The 22,502-nt window shown below is 38.2% G+C and overlaps 1 protein-coding gene across 3 annotated transcripts in view; it reads right to left on the reverse strand.

Moving 5' to 3' along the window:
* Nucleotides 1–213: 213 nt before the first annotated feature.
* traf3ip1 (TNF receptor-associated factor 3 interacting protein 1) overlaps nt 214–22,502 on the reverse strand; it is a 40,494-nt gene continuing 18,205 nt past the window's right edge. For all 3 annotated transcript variants that reach the window (XM_062067619.1, XM_062067618.1, XM_062067617.1), the window contains 2 exons: nt 8,254–8,471; nt 214–5,402 (listed from right to left, as the gene is read on the reverse strand). In XM_062067619.1, coding sequence (XP_061923603.1) covers nt 5,246–5,402; nt 8,254–8,471 — 375 coding nt within the window. In that variant the 3' untranslated portion in view covers nt 214–5,245. The remainder of the gene's footprint in view (nt 5,403–8,253; nt 8,472–22,502) is intronic.

Consider the following 22,502-nt stretch of genomic DNA (forward strand, 5'->3'; position numbering starts at 1 on the left):
TTGACCCGCATCACAAAACCTGCCAGAATCCTATTTAAAAGTATTTAGAGGGAAATTACGAGACGTTTTGTGTGCGTCGCAGCTGTTTTATGACTCCCCGCAGACATGAAAGCCGCTCTCTGTGGTACTTGAGGCTCTCAGGAGAAACAAAGTTCTACTTATAGTTTTAAAGGCTTCCACTCATTCATACAAAACATACTGGAGATATTTCTTATCGGGCTTTATTTAACTTTACTACAAAACATAGAATTCTATGACCTATAATACAATATCCACATGTACATTATAATACAAATATGTAAATTCATTGCACACAATGTGACGTGTAAGCCACTGAACTCTTCTACAAACACGTTATTTCCATGAGATAGCATTAAAAATATATTTTTTCTTGTTATACACACACACTTGGTACTAGTGGAATACACTGAAACTATACAATAGAGTAAAATACAACATACGTTTTACAGACAGAAGTAACCTGATCAGTTGGTTTTTGGCCACGCGGTACAAAAGTGGTAATTCAAAGTTTGAGAGCAGTAACTTCGGCGTTTACAAACAAAGGAGATTACGTTTTCCATGTTTGTTACTGGGACGCAATTGCAAAAATATATCTAAGCACAAAAGAAAAGTAGAGAAGACAGAGAAGAATTCACATCATTTTACATACCTCTGCAGATATTTATCCTATGCGATAGCACAAATCATACATACATTATTATTTTGTAGTGTGGAATATTATAAAATGTTTGATAAAGTGAAATTAGTGAGTAAACAATGTTAGGGATGGAAAAACACTAACTAGTTACTTATTCATCGTGTGGAATGGACTTGCGTTGTCGGTAAGTTGAAGTGATTATTTGTTTTTCACCTCGTGGTCGAAATGATTCAGTAAGATGAATGATGTGGACACATTTGTTACTGGATACTTTTAAATATGGTTTTGCTTTGGAGACTATCTGTAAGCAATTTTCAACTATAATTATTTGATACTTGCTTATGTTGACAAATGTTGTTTAACAGCAATTTTGTTCAGTTAACAACGCTTGTGTGCTTAGCTGTTGTGTAGCTGCTAGCAGCCTTATACCTTATCATGTTCACTTTTTGTAAATGACATCACTAAAATACAAGAAAAGACAAACTTCGTGTGATTATTAGAGGATGTTTACAGTGCATCCGGAAAATACACAGGGCTTCATTTTTTCCACATTTTCTGTTACAGCCTTTTTACGAGATGGAATAAATTCAATTTTGTCCTCAAAATGCTACACACAATACCCCGTAATGGTTGTGGTTTAATTTATTTCGAACATGTAAACAGATACAATGTGATACATTATATAATAATGACATATGTTAAGCAAAGTTTATTTAATCCTACCCCTTTTCCAAATCGTAGCAATTACTAACATATTTGTTCACTTCCTGTTCTGATTCTGAAATTGTAACAAAATTTACACAAATAAACACAACACATCTCTTAATAGTTAAGCCAGTCATAATGACAATGTGTTTTTTGTTTAGGTTTTGCAAATGTATTAAAATAAAAAGCTAAAAAAAATCACATGTGTTGAGCAAAGGCTGTGGATTTTTATGTACATGTGATTTTTGTTAAATATTTGCAAAAATAATTTAAAAAAAACTTTTCACGTTGTCGTTATGGGCTGTTGTATGTAGAATTTTGAGGACAAAAAGGATATCCGATATCAATATTGGGTCGGGACAACCCTATTTAAAATATTATTACTTGGAGATAACCTGATAGTACTTAAAATATTATATATATGTATATACACACTTCACATTACGACATACAGTACACTAAGCAGTGAAGTCGAGTTGAGCTAAAGTTCACAGAGTCATTTTTGCTTCAAAAAGCTGTGCACTGCAACACCGGCTCATTGAGGCCATTAATCCTGACGTTATCATTTTAATTGAAATACATTTTAAAAATCAGCACAAATTGTTTTTCTTACATTGTGCTTTTGAGTCAACGTTTAATGTATTATTATTTATGGAATTTATTTCATTGTATTTTTCAGTATCAATAGGTTAAGTGTGGGTCAAAATGTTTTGTTTAGTTTATAGAGTTTTTTAGTTTAAATAAGGATTTTTTTTTAGGCAAATTGATGCACTTTAAATATTTTCTGATAGACTTGAAAAACATGTTAATAAGGTTATTGTTTGTAATATGTGTATCTATATTTATTTAGTCTGTTTTCTTTAATGTTAGGATAAAATGTTATGCAGAGGTGTACTTACAACAATTTTATAGACAAATGACACTATTTACAGTTGCAGCAGACAGTGGGAGGGGCTGCGAAATAATTGTGTTCTTTCTGGAGGGGGCGTAATAGAAAATAATTGAGAAGCACTGCGCTAACCAAACGTCTAACTTGAACTGATTATTAGTAAGCTATTGCTTTAAAAGACATCTTATAGCAAATATTCTCAGAAATAGAAAAACTACATGTTCAGCAAATTAGTTATAGCTCTAAAAGGAGAAGTTGGTGGAAAGAAAACATCTCACTTAATACGTTGAATATTTGTGAAAAAATTCATGTTGCAGTACTAAATGCAGTATTATTCTAACTGTAGTACCCGTCGATGTCGGTTGCTTACTCATATTCAAAACACCTCATAGCTGGGGAAAAGTAAACATCAGAAGACACACAAAACAAGAAAAAGAAAAGAGCTTCACAGCAAAACCTGTTTTTTTCGATTTTACAGTACGCAAGACTTTTGATAAAGAAACCATCCAGTAAATCCAAATCGAATTGGATCATTAGCACATTATAACGCACCTGGTCGGCCAGAGAATAAGAAGACAGAGCAGGAGTGACCAGTGTTGTCAACTGAGCACTTCTATATATTTTTTTTTTTAACTGACAATAGCCACAAATCTAGTGGAGACTTTTGAAGAATCTGGCAGTGTTGCCCTTCTCTTTTTGCAAAGTGCACCGTGACAAATTAAGCAAATTTGAATTTGAGTAGTTAAATTGCGTGGGTACACTTGACATGATCATCAAATTGTCAATTGTGTTGGGTAGATAAACCCTTTTTAACTATCAACTGTTAGCCAATTATTCCTGCAACGAATTCCCTGATGTTTAAATGCCATTGCTCTTAAAGGCCTACTGAAACCCACTACTACCGACCACGCAGTCTGATAGTTTATACATCAATGATGAAATCTTAACATTGCAACACATGCCAATACGGCCGGGTTAACTTATAAAGTGCAATTTTAAATTTCCCGCTAAACTTCCGGTTGGAAACGTCTATGTATGATGCGTATGCGCGTGACGTCACGACGGCAACGGAAGTATTCGTACCCAATGTGTCACCATACAAACTGCTCTGTTTTCATCGAACAATTCCACAGTATTCTGGACATCTGTGTTGGTGAATCTTTTGCAATTTGTTTAATGAACAATGAAGACTGCAAATAAGAAAGTTGTAGGTGCGATCGGTGTATTAGCGGCGGACTACAGCAACACAATCAGGAGGTTGTGTTGTGTTTGAGATGGATAGCAGACGCGCTACCGTGAGTACAGCTTTGGCTTCCAAACATTTGATCGCTTGCCCGTACGTGCGTGTCGCTATGTGCATGTCACGTACGTAACTTTGGGGAAATATATGTTTCTTGCCGACTCTGATGGCGGCCGGGGTGTCGTCGAAAGCTACAACGCCCGCCGCCGCTCTGTAGCTAAAGTTAGCTTCAATTGTTAAGCTTCGCCAAGCTGGAAATTATTAACCGTGTATTTACATGTTCATGGTTTAATAGTATTGTTGATCTTCTGTCTATCCTTCCAGTCAGGGTTTTTTTAAATGTTGTTTCTATCTGCATTTGAGCCCGATGCTATCACGTTAGCTCCGTAGCTAAAGTGCGTCAACGATGTATTGTCGTGGAGATAAAAGTCACTGTGAATGTCCATTTCGCGTTCTCGACTCTCATTTTCAAGAGGATATAGTATCTGAGGTGGTTTAAAATACAAATCTGTGATCCACAATAGAAAAAGGAGAGTGTGTGGAATCCAATGAGACCTTGTACCTAAGTTACGGTCAGAGCAAAAAAAGATACACCCTGCACTGCCTCTCTAGTCCTTCACTCTAACGTTCCTCATCCACGAATCTTTCATCCTTGCTCAAATTAATGGGGTAATCATCGCTTTCTCGGTCCGAATCTCTCTCGCTCCATTGTAAACAACGGGGAATTGTGAGGAATCCTTCCTCCTGTGACGTCACGCTACTTCCGGTATAGGCAAGGCTTTTTTTTTTATCAGCGACCAAAAGTTGCGAACTTTATCGTCGTTGTTCTATACTAAATCCTTTCAGCAAAAATATGGCAATATCGCGAAATGATCAAGTATGACACATAGAATGGATCTGCTATCCCCGTTTAAATAAAAAAAATTCATTTCAGTAGGCCTTTAAAACTACTGTACAAAACAGCTCTAACAGATTGTGACCTCCGGTATTGTACTATGTACAGTACAGGCCAAAAGTTTGGACACACCTTCTCTTTTCAATGCGTTCTCTTTATTTTCATGACTATTTACATTGTAGAATGTCACTGAAGGCATCAAAACTATGACACCTGTGAAGTGAAAACCATTTCAGGTGACTACCTCTTGAAGCTCATCCAGAGAATGCCAAGAGTGTGCAAAGCAGTAGTCAGAGCAAAGGGTGTCTATATTGAAGAAACTAGAATATAAAACATGTTCTCAGTTATTTCACCTTTTTTTGTTAAGTACATAACTCCACATGTGTTCATTCATAGTTTTGATGCCTTCAGTGACAATCTACAATGTAAATAGTCATGAAAATAAAGAAAACACATTGAATGAGGAGAAGGTGCGTCCAAACTTTTGGCCTGTACTGTATGTATTGAGCTCAGTTGATTAATTTCTAATAGCATCGCCTGCTAAAATATGTTGTTATGAGTTAATGAAAATAATAATAACGCATTCTGTATATCTGAGAGCTAACCAAATTCATGTAAGGACGCAGAGTCAAAGATATGGTCGAAAATGGAAAAAACAAACATAAAAAAACAGGATAATTAAAAAAGTGTTTGTTGTGACCATTTGGTGTCTTACTACTGTGGCTGCTTTTCAAAGTAAGGGCACAAAATTGTAGAATGGTGGTGCAGTGCAGATCAAAGTCTTCCATCCAAGCCCACATGTTCATTGAAAAATATCTAAAAAGTTTTGTTACAGGTATTAGATGGTAGTTTCTGACTTCAAGATGAGATGATTCCTGCCAACTTCTTTTGGATCTTCTCTTCATTCCTCAGTATGTTGGACCTCACAGTACAAATCTTGTCCTGGTAATCCTTGATCGTCTGGTCCAGTTCATAAAGTTCCGCTTGAAGAGGTTCTAACGCTCTGTCGGTCGCTCTGTACAACCATGAACACAACAAAAAAAACACATTAATTCAATTAAATGAATGATAACACGTAATCCTCAGTTGCACTACTGGGGGGACAATCACTTAGGTCTGTTTTAGAATCGTCGACCATTGGATTCCGCCAAAAAAACTACAATTTTTAGTTATCTATTTCCTTCTTTTACATGTTATCCTCTGAAGGCCCCATTCTTCCGTTTGTGCCGAAGTGTTTTTCTACACAAATGAAGTTACGCATATTTCTTGTATTTGTATTCTCACATCTAGACTCCGGACACGTCCACCTTGCATAAAGCAAGACACACGCACGAAAGTTGTGTGTGTGTGTGTGTCATTCATATTTACTAAACCATCCCATGTGTGATGTCTGTAGGAGTGTTTTCATGCATGTTTGTATGTGTTATCGTAATATGATGAAGCTAGCATCGTTAGCATTAGCTATTATGCTATCATGTTTACGAGTGTCTGTGTTTGTATTATTAACTTACAATGGCATTCTGTGTGTATTGTTTCAGTCTCACAAATTCCTCAGTCAAAATTACCAAAACTTATTGAGTCTGTTTAGCTGTTTGAAGATCTAACTTCCACAGCTGGTGGATCCATGACAATGACTTGTTTTGTTTGATCAGCAGTTTCATTGCCGTGTTACAGGCACCGTACAACTAAGGTATGTACCGTATTTTCCTTTTTTCCCCCCTCAAACCTCGACAGTGCGTCTTATAGCCCGGTGCGCCTGATGTACGGAATAATTCTGGTTTTGCTTACCGACCTCGAAGCTATTTTATTTGGAACATGGTGTAAAGATAAGTGTGACCAGTAGATGGCAGTCAAACATAAGAGCTACAAGTAGGTTGCAATATGACTCAAGTAAACAACACCAACATTTTATATGTTCCATTGAAAATATAGAAAAATTACACACAACGCTCAAAAATCTAGCAAAATGTTTTAGTACGACATTGGTAAGCTATAAAGCTGCACCGCTTGATGGATTGTCGGCGCATTAAACATACGAGTATTATTATGGTGTGTGTATGAGGTAAGACATATCTGGCGTTTTGTTTCGCAATATTATGCAAAAGCTACTTTTCTTACCTTCTGGTGCCTGTTGATCTGTATTTGGGATCTGCTTAAGTTCCTGAAAAATTGTGCGAGTCCGCCTTTGTAGTCCGTGAGGACACGTTAGTCGATAAGCTTCTTGTTTTTCTTTATCTTCTTGTTATGGGACATTCATCCTCCGCTGTTGCCATTTCTAATATAAAGTAGTGTAAAGTTCTTACTTATATCTGTCAGTAAACTCGCCATGAAAGCGCTAAAACATACCGGTGTAGTGAGTTTACATTATCCACCCAACGAACTTTAGTTATTAGAGTGTTCCGGTCGGACGGTTTTTCACGGGACACATTTTGGGCCTTGTTGTTGTTTCCGGATGAGGAGATGCTGCTCCGTTATTGATTTAAGTAAAGTCTGAATGTCATTAAAACAGTTAGCTCCATCTTTTAACACTTTTTCCACTCCCGTCCTTGCACGCTACACCGCTACAACAAAGATGACGGGGAGAAGACGCTGTTGAAGGTGAGCCATGTAAATAACACCGCCTACAATATGGCGCATCCGGAAACGACTGTCAGAAAGCGGCTTGAAGATGATCTGTAAAATATAATCTATGCAACATTTTTAACCAAAAAAACACCATTACATGTTATGTAGACCACAAGGAAGTGTTTTCCATTTAGAAAAATAAATAAATAAATATGACTACTTTAATGCGCCCTATAATCCGGTGTGCTTTATATATAAAAAAAGATTGAAAATAGACCATTCATCGGCAGTGCGCCTTATAATACGGTGCGCCCTATGGTCCGGAAAATATGGTTCATAAATATTTACAAATCTCTCTATGTAAATAACTCATTTCACAACATATATATCTGTAGCTTATAGTCCGGTGCGGCTAATACATAGAAAAATATTTCTTTCTTCTAAAATGTTGTGTGTGTGGCTTATATACCCGTGTGCTTTATAGTCCGAAAATTACAAAAACTAAATGTTTTCTTGTTGGAATGGTTTGACAAGTGTGGAACTTTTTTCTTCTGATTTTCAGAGGCAATTGTTCATGGAAATGTAGAATTACAAAAAATGTGGGAATTTTGATGTCTGCATACCCCAAAGTAACTAAACATTTTGATGTTGACTGATAAATGTGAAAGTAGTTCAAAATGTAACTACCGTATTTTTCGGACTATAAGTCGCAGTTTTTTTCATAGTTTGGCCGGGGGTGCAACTTATACTCAGGAGCGACTTATGTGTGTAATTATTAACACATTACCGTAAAATATCAAATAATATTATTTAGCTCATTCACGTAAGAGACTAGACGTATAAGATTTCATGGGATTTAGCAATTAGGAGTGACAGATTGTTTGGTAAACGTATAGCATGTTCTATATGTTATAGTTATTTGAATGACTCTTATCAATATGTTACGTTAACATACCAGGCACGTTCTCAGTTGGTTATTTATGCCTCATATAACGTACACTTATTCAGCCTGTTGTTCACTATTCTTTATTTATTTTAAATTGCCTTTCAAATGTCTATTCTTGGTGTTGGGTTTTATCAAATACATTTCCCCAAAACATGCGACTTATACTCCAGTGCGACTTATATATGTTCATTTCCTTCTTTATTATTCATTTATTATTAATTTTTATACTTTATACTTGTATACTCCGGAGCGACTTATAGTCCGAAAAATTCGGTAACGCATGTGTGACTGCTCTTCAACACACAATTAGACCAACAGATCAATTAACAGTGTATGAGTGTGTGTGAGCTCTCACCTCTGCTCCTGCTGCAAAGCCTGTGCATGTTCCTTGTTCTCCTTCCGCCAGCTGTGCAGTTCTGCTTGCATTGCATCTATATCCTCCTGGACATAGTCCATTATCTTGCCCAAAGGCAGCGCACTCTGACACACCGACTGGATGGACGCCCGAAGACGCTCAATCTCTCGTGTTACCAGGTCCTGCTCTTTCTTCCGCTCTTCTTCTGACACCGACTTCTAAATGTAAAAGTCCAATTATAAATATCTGAACAAGCTTCTTTAAGTTATTCACATGTGCAAAAGTATGCCAGAAAAGTTCCATAATGTTCAACCATCAACATTGTACGGTATATACATGCTTTAAGTACCTTATGTACATAATGTAGTAACACACACAGAACATACATTATTATGTACATTATTTACCATATTTTGGTAATTTTACACATTATACAAACCCCGTTTCCATATGAGTTGGGAAATTGTGTTAGATGTAAATATAAACGGAAAACAATGATTTGCAAAACCTTTTCAACCCATATTCAATTGAATGCACTACAAAGACAACATATTTGATGTTCAAACTCATAAACTTTTTTTTTTTTTTTCAAATAATAATTAATTTAGAATTTCATGGCTGCAACACGTGCCAAAGTAGTTGGGAAAGGGCATGTTCACCACTGTGTTACATGGCCTTTCCTTTTAACAACACTCAGTAAACGTTTGTCAACTGAGGAGACACATTTTTTTAAGCTTCTCAGGTGGAATTCTTTCCCATTCTTGCTTGATGTACAGCTTAAGTTGTTCAACAGTCCGGGGGTCTCCGTTGTGGTATTTTAGGCTTCATAATGCGCCACACATGTTCAATGGGAGACAGGTCTGGACTACAGGCAGGCCAGTCTAGTACCCGCACTCTTTTACTATGAAGCCACGTTGATGTAACATGTGGCTTGGCATTGTCTTGCTGAAATAAGCAGGGGCGTCCATGGTAACGTTGCTTGGATGGCAACATATGTTGCTCCAAAACCTGTATGTACCTTTCAGCATTAATGGTGCCTTCACAGATGTGTAAGTTACCCACGTCTTGGACACTAATACACCCCCATACCATCACAGATGCTGGCTTTTCAACTTTGCGCCTATAACAATCCGGATGGTTCTTTTCCTCTTTGGTCCGGAGGACACGACGTCCACAGTTTCCAAAAACAATTTGAAATGTGGACTCGTCAGACCACAGAACACTTTTCCACTTTGTATCAGTCCATCTTAGATGAGCTCAGGCCCAGCGAAGCCGACGGCGTTTCTGGGTGTTGTTGATAAACGGTTTTCGCCTTGCATAGGAGAGTTTTAACATGCACTTACAGATGTAGCGACCAACTGTAGTTACTGACAGTGGGTTTCTGAAGTGTCCCTGAGCCCATGTGGTGATATCCTTTACACACTGATGTCGCTTGTTGATGCAGTACAGCCTGAGGGATCCAAGGTCACGGGCTTAGCTGCTTACGTGCAGTGATTTCTCCAAATTCTCTGAACCCTTTGATGATATTACGGACCGTAGATGGTGAAATCCCTAAATTCCTTGCAATAGCTGGTTGAAAAATGTTTTTCTTAAACTGTTCAACAATTTGCTCACGCATTTGTTGACAAAGTGGTGACGCTCGCCACATCCTTGTTTGTGAATGACTGAGCATTTCATGGAAACTACTTTTATACCCAATCATGGCACCCAACTGTTCCCAATTTGCCTGTTCACCTGTGGGATGTTCCAAATAAGTGTTTGATGAGCATTCCTCAACTTTATCAGTATTTATTGTCACCTTTCCCAACTTCTTCGTCACGTGTTGCTGGCATCAAATTCTAAAGTTAATGATTATTTGCAAAAAAATATATGTTTATCAGTTTGAACATCAAATATGTTGTCTTTGTAGCATATTCAACTGAATATGGGTTGAAAATGATTTGCAAATCATTGCATTCCGTTTATATTTACATCTAACACAATTTCCCAACTCATATGGAAACGGGGTTTGTAAGAATTTGTTTTCTGGGCGCATTGACTTCAGTGCGAAAAGCAACATACTTCCTACTTCCGTCAGCAAACTTATCTGTGTTTGTTACCAATAATACTCATGGCAGACTCCGTAATAGACGAGGAAGACGACTACTATTGTACAATTGAGGATTCACAAACGTATCTTTCAGTCCCTGAATATACGTATTGTACAATTGAGGATTCACAAACGTATCTTTCAGTCCCTGAATATACGGAACTACATGTTAGAAAACAACGTTGGAGCAGACAGCACCGGTGTAATTGTGGAGCTTGCAGATGTTACACCAATGAAGTTGTATTTCAAGGTAGACATATCTGCGTTTACAATATGTTACATAAAACGGACAACCGTCAATTCCGAACTAAAAGCCGCTACTTTTTTCCTACGCTTTTAACCCTGCAGATTACAAGACAAAGAGGCTAATTTATGTATTTTTCTTTGCTGACTGCCATAATAAGAAATAGTTTTATAAAAATTAAAAAAACAAGCAAATACACTTGAACAAGTTTTATTGTTGGTGCTATTGCGTCATCATTTGGACGAGTTCGCTCACTGCAAGTGCTGCAGTGTCCTTCCATTTGCTGCTTTCAACCGGAAGTAGAGTGCCTTTCAGTCTTCTAGCAGTTTATAGCATTTCTACTCGTATGGATTCTTCACTCATCACTCCAAGCAACATTTTTAAGTTTTACAATATAACTAAAATTGTTCATACTTACTAAACCATCCCATGTGTGATGTCTGTAGGAGGTTTTTTCAATACATTTGTGTATGTGCTATTGTAATGTAATGACGCCAGCCTTGTTAGCACTAGCTAACATGCTAACATGTTTACTAGTATTATTAACTTAAAATGGCATATTTTTTTGTCTTGTTTCATTTTCACAAATTCCTCAGTAACTTCACCAAAACGTCACTGTGGAGTTGTTGAGTCTGTTTAACTGATTGGAGAACTAGCTTCCGTAGCTAGTGGGTTGATGAGGATGACTTCTCTTTTGTTTGATAAGCCGTTTTACTGCCATGTGACGGGCAAATAATTAAGGTATATATAGACAACACATGTATAGAAACATTTATCGTATATTTCTGTGTATATACCTCATTTTGCAACGCCTATCTATATCTGCGGCTTATAGTACGGTGCTGCTAACATATGAAAAAAATATTTTCTTCCCTAAAATTTAAAGGGTGCGGCTTATATACCTTTGCGCTCTGTAGTCCGGAAAATACAGTACATAAAGAAGAACTCTATCTTGAGTAGGGATGTATATAGCAGGGGTCTCAAACTCAATTTACCTGGGGGCCACTGGATGCAGAAACTGGGTGAGGCTGGGCCGCAAGAAAAGATTTCTTTAAAAAAATCTAACATGCACTTTTTAATGAATTCACCTTCTTTGAATGGCTTTCCCGCCCTAGCAACCATCTCACTCACCATGTAGCTAGCTTTGACTGCTGCATCGCTCCTTTCGCTTGCTTTCTTGACGAAATCTTGTTGCCTCAGTAGACTGGTTTTAAAATTTGCAACCCGGTTCACTCTCTCATCTCCCTGGTATTTTGCATACTCCTCAGCATGTCTAGTTGTATAATGACGTTTCAAATTGTATTGCTTGTGCACTGCAACTTTCTCTGTATCAACTACAGAAAAGAGCTATAAGGATTATTCATAAAGTACCGTAATTTCCGGACTATAAGCCGCTACTTTTTCCCCCTCGTTCTGGTCCCTGCGGCTTATACAAGGGTGCGGCTTATTTACGGCCTGTTCTCCTCCGACACCGACGAAGAGGATTTCGGTGGTTTTAGTACGCAGGAGGAAGATGATGACACAATGATTAAAGACTGACTTTTCATATACCGGTAGGCTGGTTATTTTGATAACGTACAGGCGAGCACTTTGTATTACTTTGCACCGTTGTATTATTTGTACTCTGCACGAATGCTGTTCGCCATGTCAAAGATGTGAAAGTTTGATTGAATGATTGAAAGATGTATAGTTAATAAATGGGACGCTTTGCGTTCCCAAACAGTCATCTCTGTCCCGACAATCCCCTCCGTGGTAGCAGGAACTCCTATATATTACGCTAATTACACATCAAAACCCTGCGGCTTATAGTCGGGTGCGGCTTATATATGGAGCAATCTGTATTTTCCCCTCAATTTAGCTGGTGCGGCTTATAGTCAGGTGCGGCTTATAGTCCGGAAATTACGGTAGATTACTTAGGACACACTAACATATTTTTTATTAATTCCGGTTTATTGAAATTACAGGAGCTAGTAAAGTTACAGACATTATGTGTCATGTTTAAGGCTAAAAGTAAAACATTACCAGCAAATTTACAAAAAATGTTTGTCATCACTTCTGAGAATACAGAACATAGAAGAAAAGGTCATTTCCAACATCAGTATTCAAGGACAACTTTAAAACAAATGTGGTGGGGGTTAAACTATGGAATTCTCTTTATAATGAGATAGAAGATTGTAAAAATATATTCCAAATGAAAAAATATATAAAGACAGAACAATAAAATCATATGGACAGCCATAAGTGTTTACATTTTGCTTTATATTTATTATTTTACTTATTTTTTGCCTGGTTTTGTATTTGTTTTGTATCATCCCTTGAGGTGTATATTACTTCTTTTGTTCGGTTTGTACATCATGAAGTTTTGCACATCTTGTGTTTTTTTGTTTGTTTTCGTTATATTTGAGTGTAATTGTTGGTTTATATGATATCATTAAGTAAGACTACGTATTATGTTGAAGGGGGCAGAAAAATATCAGATTTTTCTTCATCCTGCTCCTTCTCAGGCATTGGTGTGTAAATGTATAATTGAATAATTGAGGTATAATTGTCTATCGATCAAAGATGCACATCAATGAAGGAGATAAATAAAAATGAAATGAAATAAGACACGTCGGGGTGCCCCTTGTGCTCAACAAAGAAATATTGCATCAAAAATCGTCTCTGTCTGGAGCCAACGGGAGGGGGAGGGGGGAGGGAAAGGAGGGGGCTGGGCAGGGCGGCTCGCCGTGGAGTTTACAGTTACGGTAGCACAATTAGCCCTGAACGGGCTAACATCACCACTAACGTGTTACACGTCTGATTCGCCCAGCACTGGGGTCCAGTGCACCACACTTTTGTATTGTCGCTCGCTCCTTCGGCGGAGTGCTTTGGAATATCTGATAGTATATATCTGTATCATGAATCAATCAAACCAAACCAAAAGTGGACCCCGACTTAAACAAGTTGAAAAACTTATTTGGGTGTTACCATTTAGTGGTCAATTGTACGGAATATGTACTTCATTGTGCAACCTACTACTACTAATAAAAGTCTCAATCAAAGCGCTCATCTTCCCCGCCCGGACTGTTTACAGCGGGGGCGGGAGCGAGCAGGCGGGTGAGCGAGGGAGGCAGGGAGGGAGGGAAGAAGAGCGTGTGCGGGTGTCGTGGAAAAGCGGCAAAATGTTTCTCTGCTTGCATCACGCAAGAGACGTCAATGCCTACTTGCCAACCTTGAGACCTCCGAATTCGGTAGATGGGGGGGAGGTTGAGGTGTGTGTTTTTGTAGCCCGGAAAAGTTAGGGCTGCAAAGGGTTCTGGGTATTTGTTCTGTTGTGTTTATGTTGTGTTTAGGTGCGGATGTTCTCCCAAAATGTGTTTGTCATTCTTGTTTGGTGTGGGTTCACAGTGTGGCGCATATTTATAACAGTGTTAAAAAATAAATAAAATAAAATATGACCACCCTCAGTGTGACATGTGTGGCTGTTCCTCAAGTATGTCTTGCAATAACTTGCATGTGTCTGCAGAAGCCTCATACAACATGTGTCTGAGCAAGCACGCTGTTAGTATGGAGAAAAAGGTCCTCTTGACGGTTTCTAGAGGATACTAAAGGCAGTGGCATCATGGCACGCCCTCAATATTGTCGAGAGTCTTATACCACACTGTGATTGGTAGATTCCATCAGCTCCGCACACAGCGCTGTTAAGCGCCATTCATTCAAAACTCGCGGGCCGCACTAACATTAAACTGTCATATTAAGGCGGGGGCCGCACAATAACGTCTTGCGGGCCGCAATTGGCCCGCGGGCCGCATGTTTGAGACCCCTATATTATAGAGGCTTTGCAGTCACGTGACTTTGTGTTACGCCGCCATCTTGCCGGTCAACCGGTCAGCTCGTTCCTACGTGTTCGTACAGATTCAGTTTGATTTCTGCGCTACATTTTCACCGATTTCATCCGAATTATGGCTGATTTGCTATCCAATGAAGTTGTGCATTTGGATGAAGAGTCCAAGAAACGTTACAGAGAGAAGTTGAACCTTGTTGGCACAAAGGATCCGTACCTTTTACCGAGAAGCATGCTAAAATCACCTGAGCCGACCTGCCTTATCTCTCATATCCAGATATTTATAATTACCTCGTCGATTCACCATCTCCGTACACTGGAAAGGACCTTAAGGCATACAAGAGTCTGGATGCCTACAAGTATTTTACAGCAGGTTTTGTGCATGATGGGCTGATATGGCAGATTCCAAACAAGAATCGATTTCTTCTCATGACCAAGGTAAGTGTCTGTGTGATGCTAGGTACCGTTTTTATTTTTTCATGATGCCTCATCTGATTGGCTTGAAAACTTTACCAATAAAAATGTTAACCTTGTGCCAATGGCTTGAAAACTTTACCAATGTAGATTTTACCTTGTGCCAAATGAAGTAACAAAGAGCCTCTTGTTCAAAAATGCTTCATTAGAAAAAAATTGTTTCACAAGGTCCATCATAATTTTTTTTTGAAATTTCCTAATGCATTCACTCATGATAATTAATTGTTCAATTCCAATATGAAGCTCAACATTTACATTGATAAAGTTTTCAAGCCAATCAGATGAGGCATCATGAAAAAATAAAAACGGTACCTAGCATCACACAGACAGAGGCGGGGGTGCGGTGAACTGAAGAAATCATCCCATTCCCTGCCTTGCTGCTCTTGCTGCCTTTCTAAAAATGCACCCAGCATTTTCAACAATCATATTTGTATCATCCCATATTGTATTATTTCACATTTTGTGAAACAAATCAGGGGTGAATAGTTTGTTTACATACCTGATATGAACGTGTTCATTGCATATCCTTGTGTACATCGTAGGTTTCCATCGTTCACGACAAATCGCCGCGATCCGAAGCTAAGATTTGGTTTATCGCCTCGTCTATTGCTACATCCAACAGCACAGCAGGTTTCCGGCATTTCCAAGCTCAAATAGCAGCAGATCAAACAAGAAAGCGTGTGTGAGTCGTTGACCGGCAAGATGGCCGCCAAGCTAATGTCACGTGGCTGATGACGTCAGCTGCAAAGCCTCTATGGCAGTGTTTCCCATAAACTTTCAAGATACCTGTGGCGGTGGGGGCGTGGCTATGGGCGTGGTCACCATGACATCATCGAGTAATTTGCATAATTTACTACAATGATATGATTTTCTCTAAAAAGACTCAAAAAATGTATACTTACTAATTAATAATAACAGTTTTGTTTTAAACATCCATCCATCCATTTTACAATATAATTACAAGACTTTAAGTACATATTTATATACAGATTTGAACAATAAGTTATTCACTGAAATATATTTATTAATTGTGGTTCTTACAAAAAATATATCTTATAAAATATAAAAGCTAAAATGTCTCTTAAAGCTCTGCCCCTTTAATTAGTGCATACTAAATAATTTAACTTTAGCCTACTACTACAACCATATTATTTACCAGCAACATAAAGTGAAACAGAGGCAGAGGTAGGGATGATACTCGAAACCGGTTTTCCCGGTTGTTTGATAAGAAAAGAACCGAGTCCTCGGACTCGGATCCCTTTTTGAGAACCGGTACCCGTTATCGAGACCACTATAGTAAAGGAAAAGAGTTGATTCTTTATTCGAATCCCGTCCCGACCAGAAATGCTCCGTGGGACATCACGTAGCTCAGTCATTAGGCGCAGATAGCGAAAGCAGGAAAACAATGGACGGGAAAAAGCGCTCCAAGGTGTAATAAAGTTCAAAACAAAAGCTATAATCCATCGAATAACTTTACTGAGAGATTTTAGCAGGGTAAAACACATGACGAACACTTTCACGACCAACCGGAAACATAGCAACGCACCTCCTTTACGGCAGCTGTCGCAACGTTCTTAAAACAACCGCAGCACATACATATATATACAACATATCTCCCTTTTTTAACTTTTGTTTTTCTTTCCTTGTAAACAAAACAAAATCACACTGTAGATGTGTTGTCGGTCTAATTATAAATAATGCAGACGAGGCGTGTTGGCTGAGTTCTTGACGTTTACTTTCACAGCGTGGCAACATGCAACACTTTTCGGGGCTACCGCGCATGCTCGTAACTCCCGTTGCATGCTGGGTAGTGTACAACATTTTTCCCCATTGTTAACTCAATAAAGTGTATTTCTTTTTTTAGCTTTAACTTTTCATTTATTAGCATTGTAACCACATTTGCAAATAACTTTTCTCTTCATAGAATGTTCTTTCAATAAAGAAATAAAGTGCAAAAATGTCAAAGCATCATAACAAACAGTTATGTCAAATAGCAGCAGAAGTGCACTTTTTGGAGAGCTGTATTATTTTCAGTTTTGTGCCCAAGGGACTGATTTTATTTAACACTATATTATTATTTATACACCTATAGTGATCGCAGAGACAGGTTGTTTTTGTGTTACTGTATATATTTGTTTCTCTGAAAAATCCCACTTAATATACTTTGGGTAACAACAGTCAATATTTATTTATTTAATTTTATTTTTTTAGGTGGGTAACAGTCAATATTTATTTATTTATTAGATTTTATTTTTTTTATTATAAAAGTGAGCTTTTGTTAAACCAAATATTGTGTGTTTTTTTCCATATACAACAACCTATCTGGACTCGATAAGAGAATCGATAAGGAATCGGTTCGATAAGAGGATTCGATAACAGGCTCGAACTCGATAATTCCTTATCAAACATCATCCCTAGGCAGAGGTGTCCTGCCACAGTCAGTAACAAATAAACAGAAAACAGTAGTGGTCAAATACAAATAAGGCAACAAGAGAAGTATCCTACACTTCTCTTTTGTAAAGTAAATCTGAACAGCCTATATGGGCATCTACATCAACTATATGATTTGCCTGAGAAGCTGGACAGGACAAAAAAATAAAATAAAATAAAATAAAATAAATAAAAATCTATTTGTGGCGGACGTAATTCTTTCGTGGCGGGCCGCCACAAATAAATGAATGTGTGGGAAACACTGTATAGAGTACCAATTATTTTTGGTACCGGTTCCTAAATAGGTCGGTCCATGAGGACTGTGAAGATTCTGGAGGTGCAGATCTTTTGTGACACCGGTCCTGAAACTTTTCTGACACACCCCATACAACAAAGGATCACATCAAACCAAACCCAAACATTCTGAACGAGCTGGAGTTTCAATCTCGGCTTTAGTTTAGTATTTCAACGCTAAAAATGTAGTGCAGGAATGGAACAAACCTAGCCGTGTATATAAAGATCAAACGTGTGGCCTAATTGTGCTGGTACAAGTCAGGGGGCTTGCTGGCAAAAGCCTCAGGTACGCTGATTGAGTAACAAAAATCAGGGGGTGCCACCCTTAACAGGCTGCAAACCCAAAGATGTTTGCTCAGCTGGGCATCACGACCTAAAATGAGCATATATGTGTGCGATGAGAAAATACTACTCGCCACACATATCCATGCAGACATAAACAGTCATTTACACACATACAGCCTAAGCATACTAAGCCTTGTTTATTTTAGTAACAAGCTGTGGCAGGGAGGTTATTTTACTACAGTCTTGAATTACGACTGCCACACTTAGTCCTTCTTTTTAAGTTCAGCTCATGGTTAACGACATTTGGCAACGCAGACACCTGCCATGAAGAGGCAGCGGTCATTGTGCTTGTGACAACAAGCTAAATGACAGTTTTCCTTCATAACATGCACCTACTCCGAGCCCACTCAGGACGAGGGTGTGGTCGCCGGAGTACATGATGTTTGCTTTATTGAGCCACCACTTCAACAAACCAAATAGCTCAGTAAATACACATGACATGACTACAGAGGAACCACACTGTAGAACGGACATCAAGACTGAGTGTTCTCCGTCTTTTTTGTGACCCATTTGAGGTGGTTCCTGAGTGTGAGGGTTGAAAAGCCTCAGGTCTGTGGTCCCCCATCTAGGTGGGTGGCTTTCCACTGGGTGAGAGCTCTGCAGCTACACAAACACTGTGGTTCATTCAGGCTTTTGGTTTGGTCTGCATAGTGCAGACAATGTCCATGTTTACATTCTATTTGTTGCCCCTTGACTACCAGACGTGTATCTCTTTTAGATGGAGGACTAGTGTAAAAACTCTTGGTGCGCATGTGTTGCGCACTTTTAGAAGTGTTTGCTTTAGAGTCCATGTTTCAAGCTTGCGACTGACAGACTGAATTGCTCACAAAGTATGGGCAAGACTGAAAGCTTTACGTTCATACACCAAGTTTTGAAAAGACATCAAAAACAGGAAAACTCGTCTTTTATCTGTAGATTAGGAATGGAGATGATAAAAGTACGGTAAATTCCGGACTATAAGATGCTACTTTTTTCCTACGGCTTATAAAACAATGTGGCTAATTTATAAACGTTTTTTTGTTAACTGCTATAATGTTTTGTGATCAACAAATAGTTTTCAATAAACACAAGCAGAGACACTAAAAAGGTGTGTTATTGTTTGTACTATGGCGCCATCTTTTGAACGAGTTCGCACACTGCAGGTGCTGCGGAGTGAACGTCTGCAGTATTTTCTTCCGTTTAGTGCTTTAAACCGGAAGTACAAATGCTGTTCCGTTTTCTATTCGTCCATTGCATTTCTACTTGTATGGATTCTTCGTTCATCACTCCAAGCAATGTTTGTAAGTTTTACAATATAACTAAAACAATTTATAATTACTAAACCGTTCCATGTGTGATGTATGTAAAGAGTGTTTTCATGCATATTTGTGCGTGCTATCGTAATGTAATGAAGCTAGCGTCGTTAGCATTAGCTAATATGCTAACACATTTACAGGTGTCTGTGTTAGTATTGTTACCTTACCATTGTATTCTTTTTGTATTGTTTCAGTTTCACAAACTCCTCAGTAAATTCACCAAGACGCCACCGTGGAGTTATTGAGTCTGTTTAGATGAGGGCAAGTTTCTACAGCTTGTGAGTCCATGAAGATGACTTCTCTTTTGTTTGATCAGCCGTTTTACTGCCATGTTACAGGCACTGTTTGGAAACAATTAAGGTATTTAAATAAACCTTTACAAAATCTGTGTATATAACGTATACATGTGCGGCTTATAATATAAGAACCAATAAACGGTATGCTATGAGCAAAGCCATTTGCTTTTCTTGATCAGTGCCAAAAGTCAAAGAAAGACACAAGCACATACAGTGTGTACAGTACATGCACCCCTCGAGTTTGGTTTATAATTTTGTGATCATCCATTTTGCACAATTTAGCTTGGACATCAGTAAAATGTCATTTTGCATCACCTGTGCAGGATGATTGTTGCAGAAACCAATGATCCGACACGGCAGAAATAGCTTGAATTAACTATTGGTTAGTTACAGTATAAAGCTGATGACTAGCAGCTAGTCTGTCTAACTAAACAATGTCAATAAACATCCAGAGAACTCAGAAGATTCATTGAATGTCTGTGTCCCTTCCTTATGTGTCCCCAAATACAGAAAAGGCCTCCATGTTTATGAAGACACGCTGTATGGAGCAGAATATTTATTTTCTTGACAATTCTACAGCATATTCTGGCCCTTCTCGGTGACTCTCACTCAACAGCCATCCATTTGTGTGCCACAGGGTTTATTTATACATTACAAACCTTCATCAAGCCTAATTTGAAAGGGGTTACGAAGAGGGGGATTTAGGAGTACACAAAAAATCTTATGAAAACGCAGCTGCTGCAAGGGGCAAACTCTGTGTAAAGTAAAGTTGAAGTATATTGTAAAAATATACAATGCAGCCAAGGGGTCAGGAACAGGTTATCCCCACTAAATATGGAACACATACTTTGACCAAAAACACACAATAATATATATGTTTATCATTCAATATGTTTCTTTATAGCATGGATATTCAACTGAATTGTTTTAGGGGCCACATTTCCAAAAAAAGCTAAAGACTTTCACTATTATTCTTATTTTGTGTACCGGTAATCTGAATAACCGGTATCCTCTACAGTAGACATTTTATTTGTATTATTTTGTCAGAGTTACAGGAGCGCTCTGCTATTTTTAAAGGGGACCCGTTATGCAAAACCAAACTTGCTCCAAACGGGCCATTTGGTATTTGTAACTTTAGGGATGTATCTCCATATAGTAGAGGTTTACTCGAAGAGCTTTGCGCAAGTCCGCTGTTTATATTAAGTTAAGGTACCAATGATTGACACACACACACTAGGTGTGGTGAAATTTGTCCTCTGCATTTGACCCCCTGGGAGGTGAGGGGAGCAGTGGGCAGCAAAAGTGCCGCGCCCGGGAATCATTTTTGGTGATTTAACCCCCAATTCCAACCCTTGATGCTGAGTGCCAAGCAGGGAGGTAATGGGACCCATTTTTATAGTCTTTGGTATGACTCGGCCGGGGTTTGAACTCACAACCTACCAATATCAGGGCAGACACTGTAACCACTAGGCCACTGATTTGGTGTATCCAGTTGTAGTCAATAAGTTCCTTATTATTTTCTATCCCTTCGGTCCTTAACCTTTTTGACCTCAGGTCCCAAGTTTTCCACTACAAAGGGGCCCAGGGACCACTCAAATATTAACACTATTTGTAATCTTAATTATGATTTTATATCCATTCTACTTACAGTTAACAAACTTGTCAAATGATATGAACCCATGTGTTAATCACAAAGATTATTTATTTAACACAAAAACGGTAGGCTTACGTCAGTCAGGCTGATTATGGAAATAAATGCTATCCAAATATACTGCATAAGAAGGGAGTAGTAAATAACTGATGAAAAATACATTAACATACAATTATGTGGCGCTAAAATGAATAAACAAATGAGAAATAAATATTAAATATGCTTCTCAACTAAACTGTCAATAAAGTTACAATGCAAATGAAAATACAGCTTCACCACTTTAGTCATCATTTTTGCGCTTAAGGAACTTCTCTATCTTTAGCTCCAGACGTCTTCTGTTTGTTTGAAATATTACAATTGAAAATTGTATTACAACTGAGTACTGCTGCGGCCCATATGGTCCACAGCTGAGAAACAGATATTTTTTGGCGGCCCAAAGGTTAAGAAACACTGCTTTGTCTTCTTTTTGTGGAGCAGACTGGCTTGTACATGCACATGCATGCTAAAATCCTAGTAACATATACAGTCTGTAAAACATAATCTATGCAAAATGTTGACCAAAGCACCACCATTACATGTTACATAGACAAGGAAGTGTTTTAAATGTAGAACAAAAATCATAATATGACCCATTTAGGGACCTTCTGCTAGTCAAAGATAATATATATGACAGTGCACTGGTGTTTTTAAGAATCTGCTGCAAAAATGTGACTCTCTCACAAGTTTTTTTAATGGAACTTGCGAGCTATCAGTTAAATAGCCCAAATGACAGCAACACTTAGTTACATAAATCACATTATGAAACAAAAAAAATTCTAATTGCCAAAATGGAGAGGACTTAAAGGAGTGCCTTGAGGAACGCCACAGTTATGTAAATCACAAGTTTGGACTGCGGTGCTCTATGTTTGCTAGCAAGGTTAAAATGTCACTGTCCAAGTTCCTCGATACAACAAGAGCACTCAATTGTTGTTCAGAATTTGCTGCAAAAATGTTAGTCTCCCAAGCTTTAAACTGAATGTGAATTTGGCCCCCAGGCCGTCAGTTGAATAGCTCTGCTTTACAGTAATAAAATTGAGTTGGATGGCTATTTAAAAAAGCACAACAAAATGGGGACAGCATAACTGCGATTTAATTTGAGAAAAAAACATGGTTGAAATGTCCAAGTTTTTGCCTAAAATATCCAAATCAAATGTCTAGAGCGGCCTGTGACTCCCAAGTTTAAAAAATAAATTGTGGCAGTTGAAATGCAAAACCTGACATACTGTATGGAATGCGGAAGTTCAATATTTACATTTTTGACCCAGCATG

Source organism: Entelurus aequoreus, linkage group LG13 (genome assembly GCF_033978785.1).
Source record: "Entelurus aequoreus isolate RoL-2023_Sb linkage group LG13, RoL_Eaeq_v1.1, whole genome shotgun sequence".
Lineage (NCBI taxonomy): Eukaryota > Metazoa > Chordata > Actinopteri > Syngnathiformes > Syngnathidae > Entelurus > Entelurus aequoreus.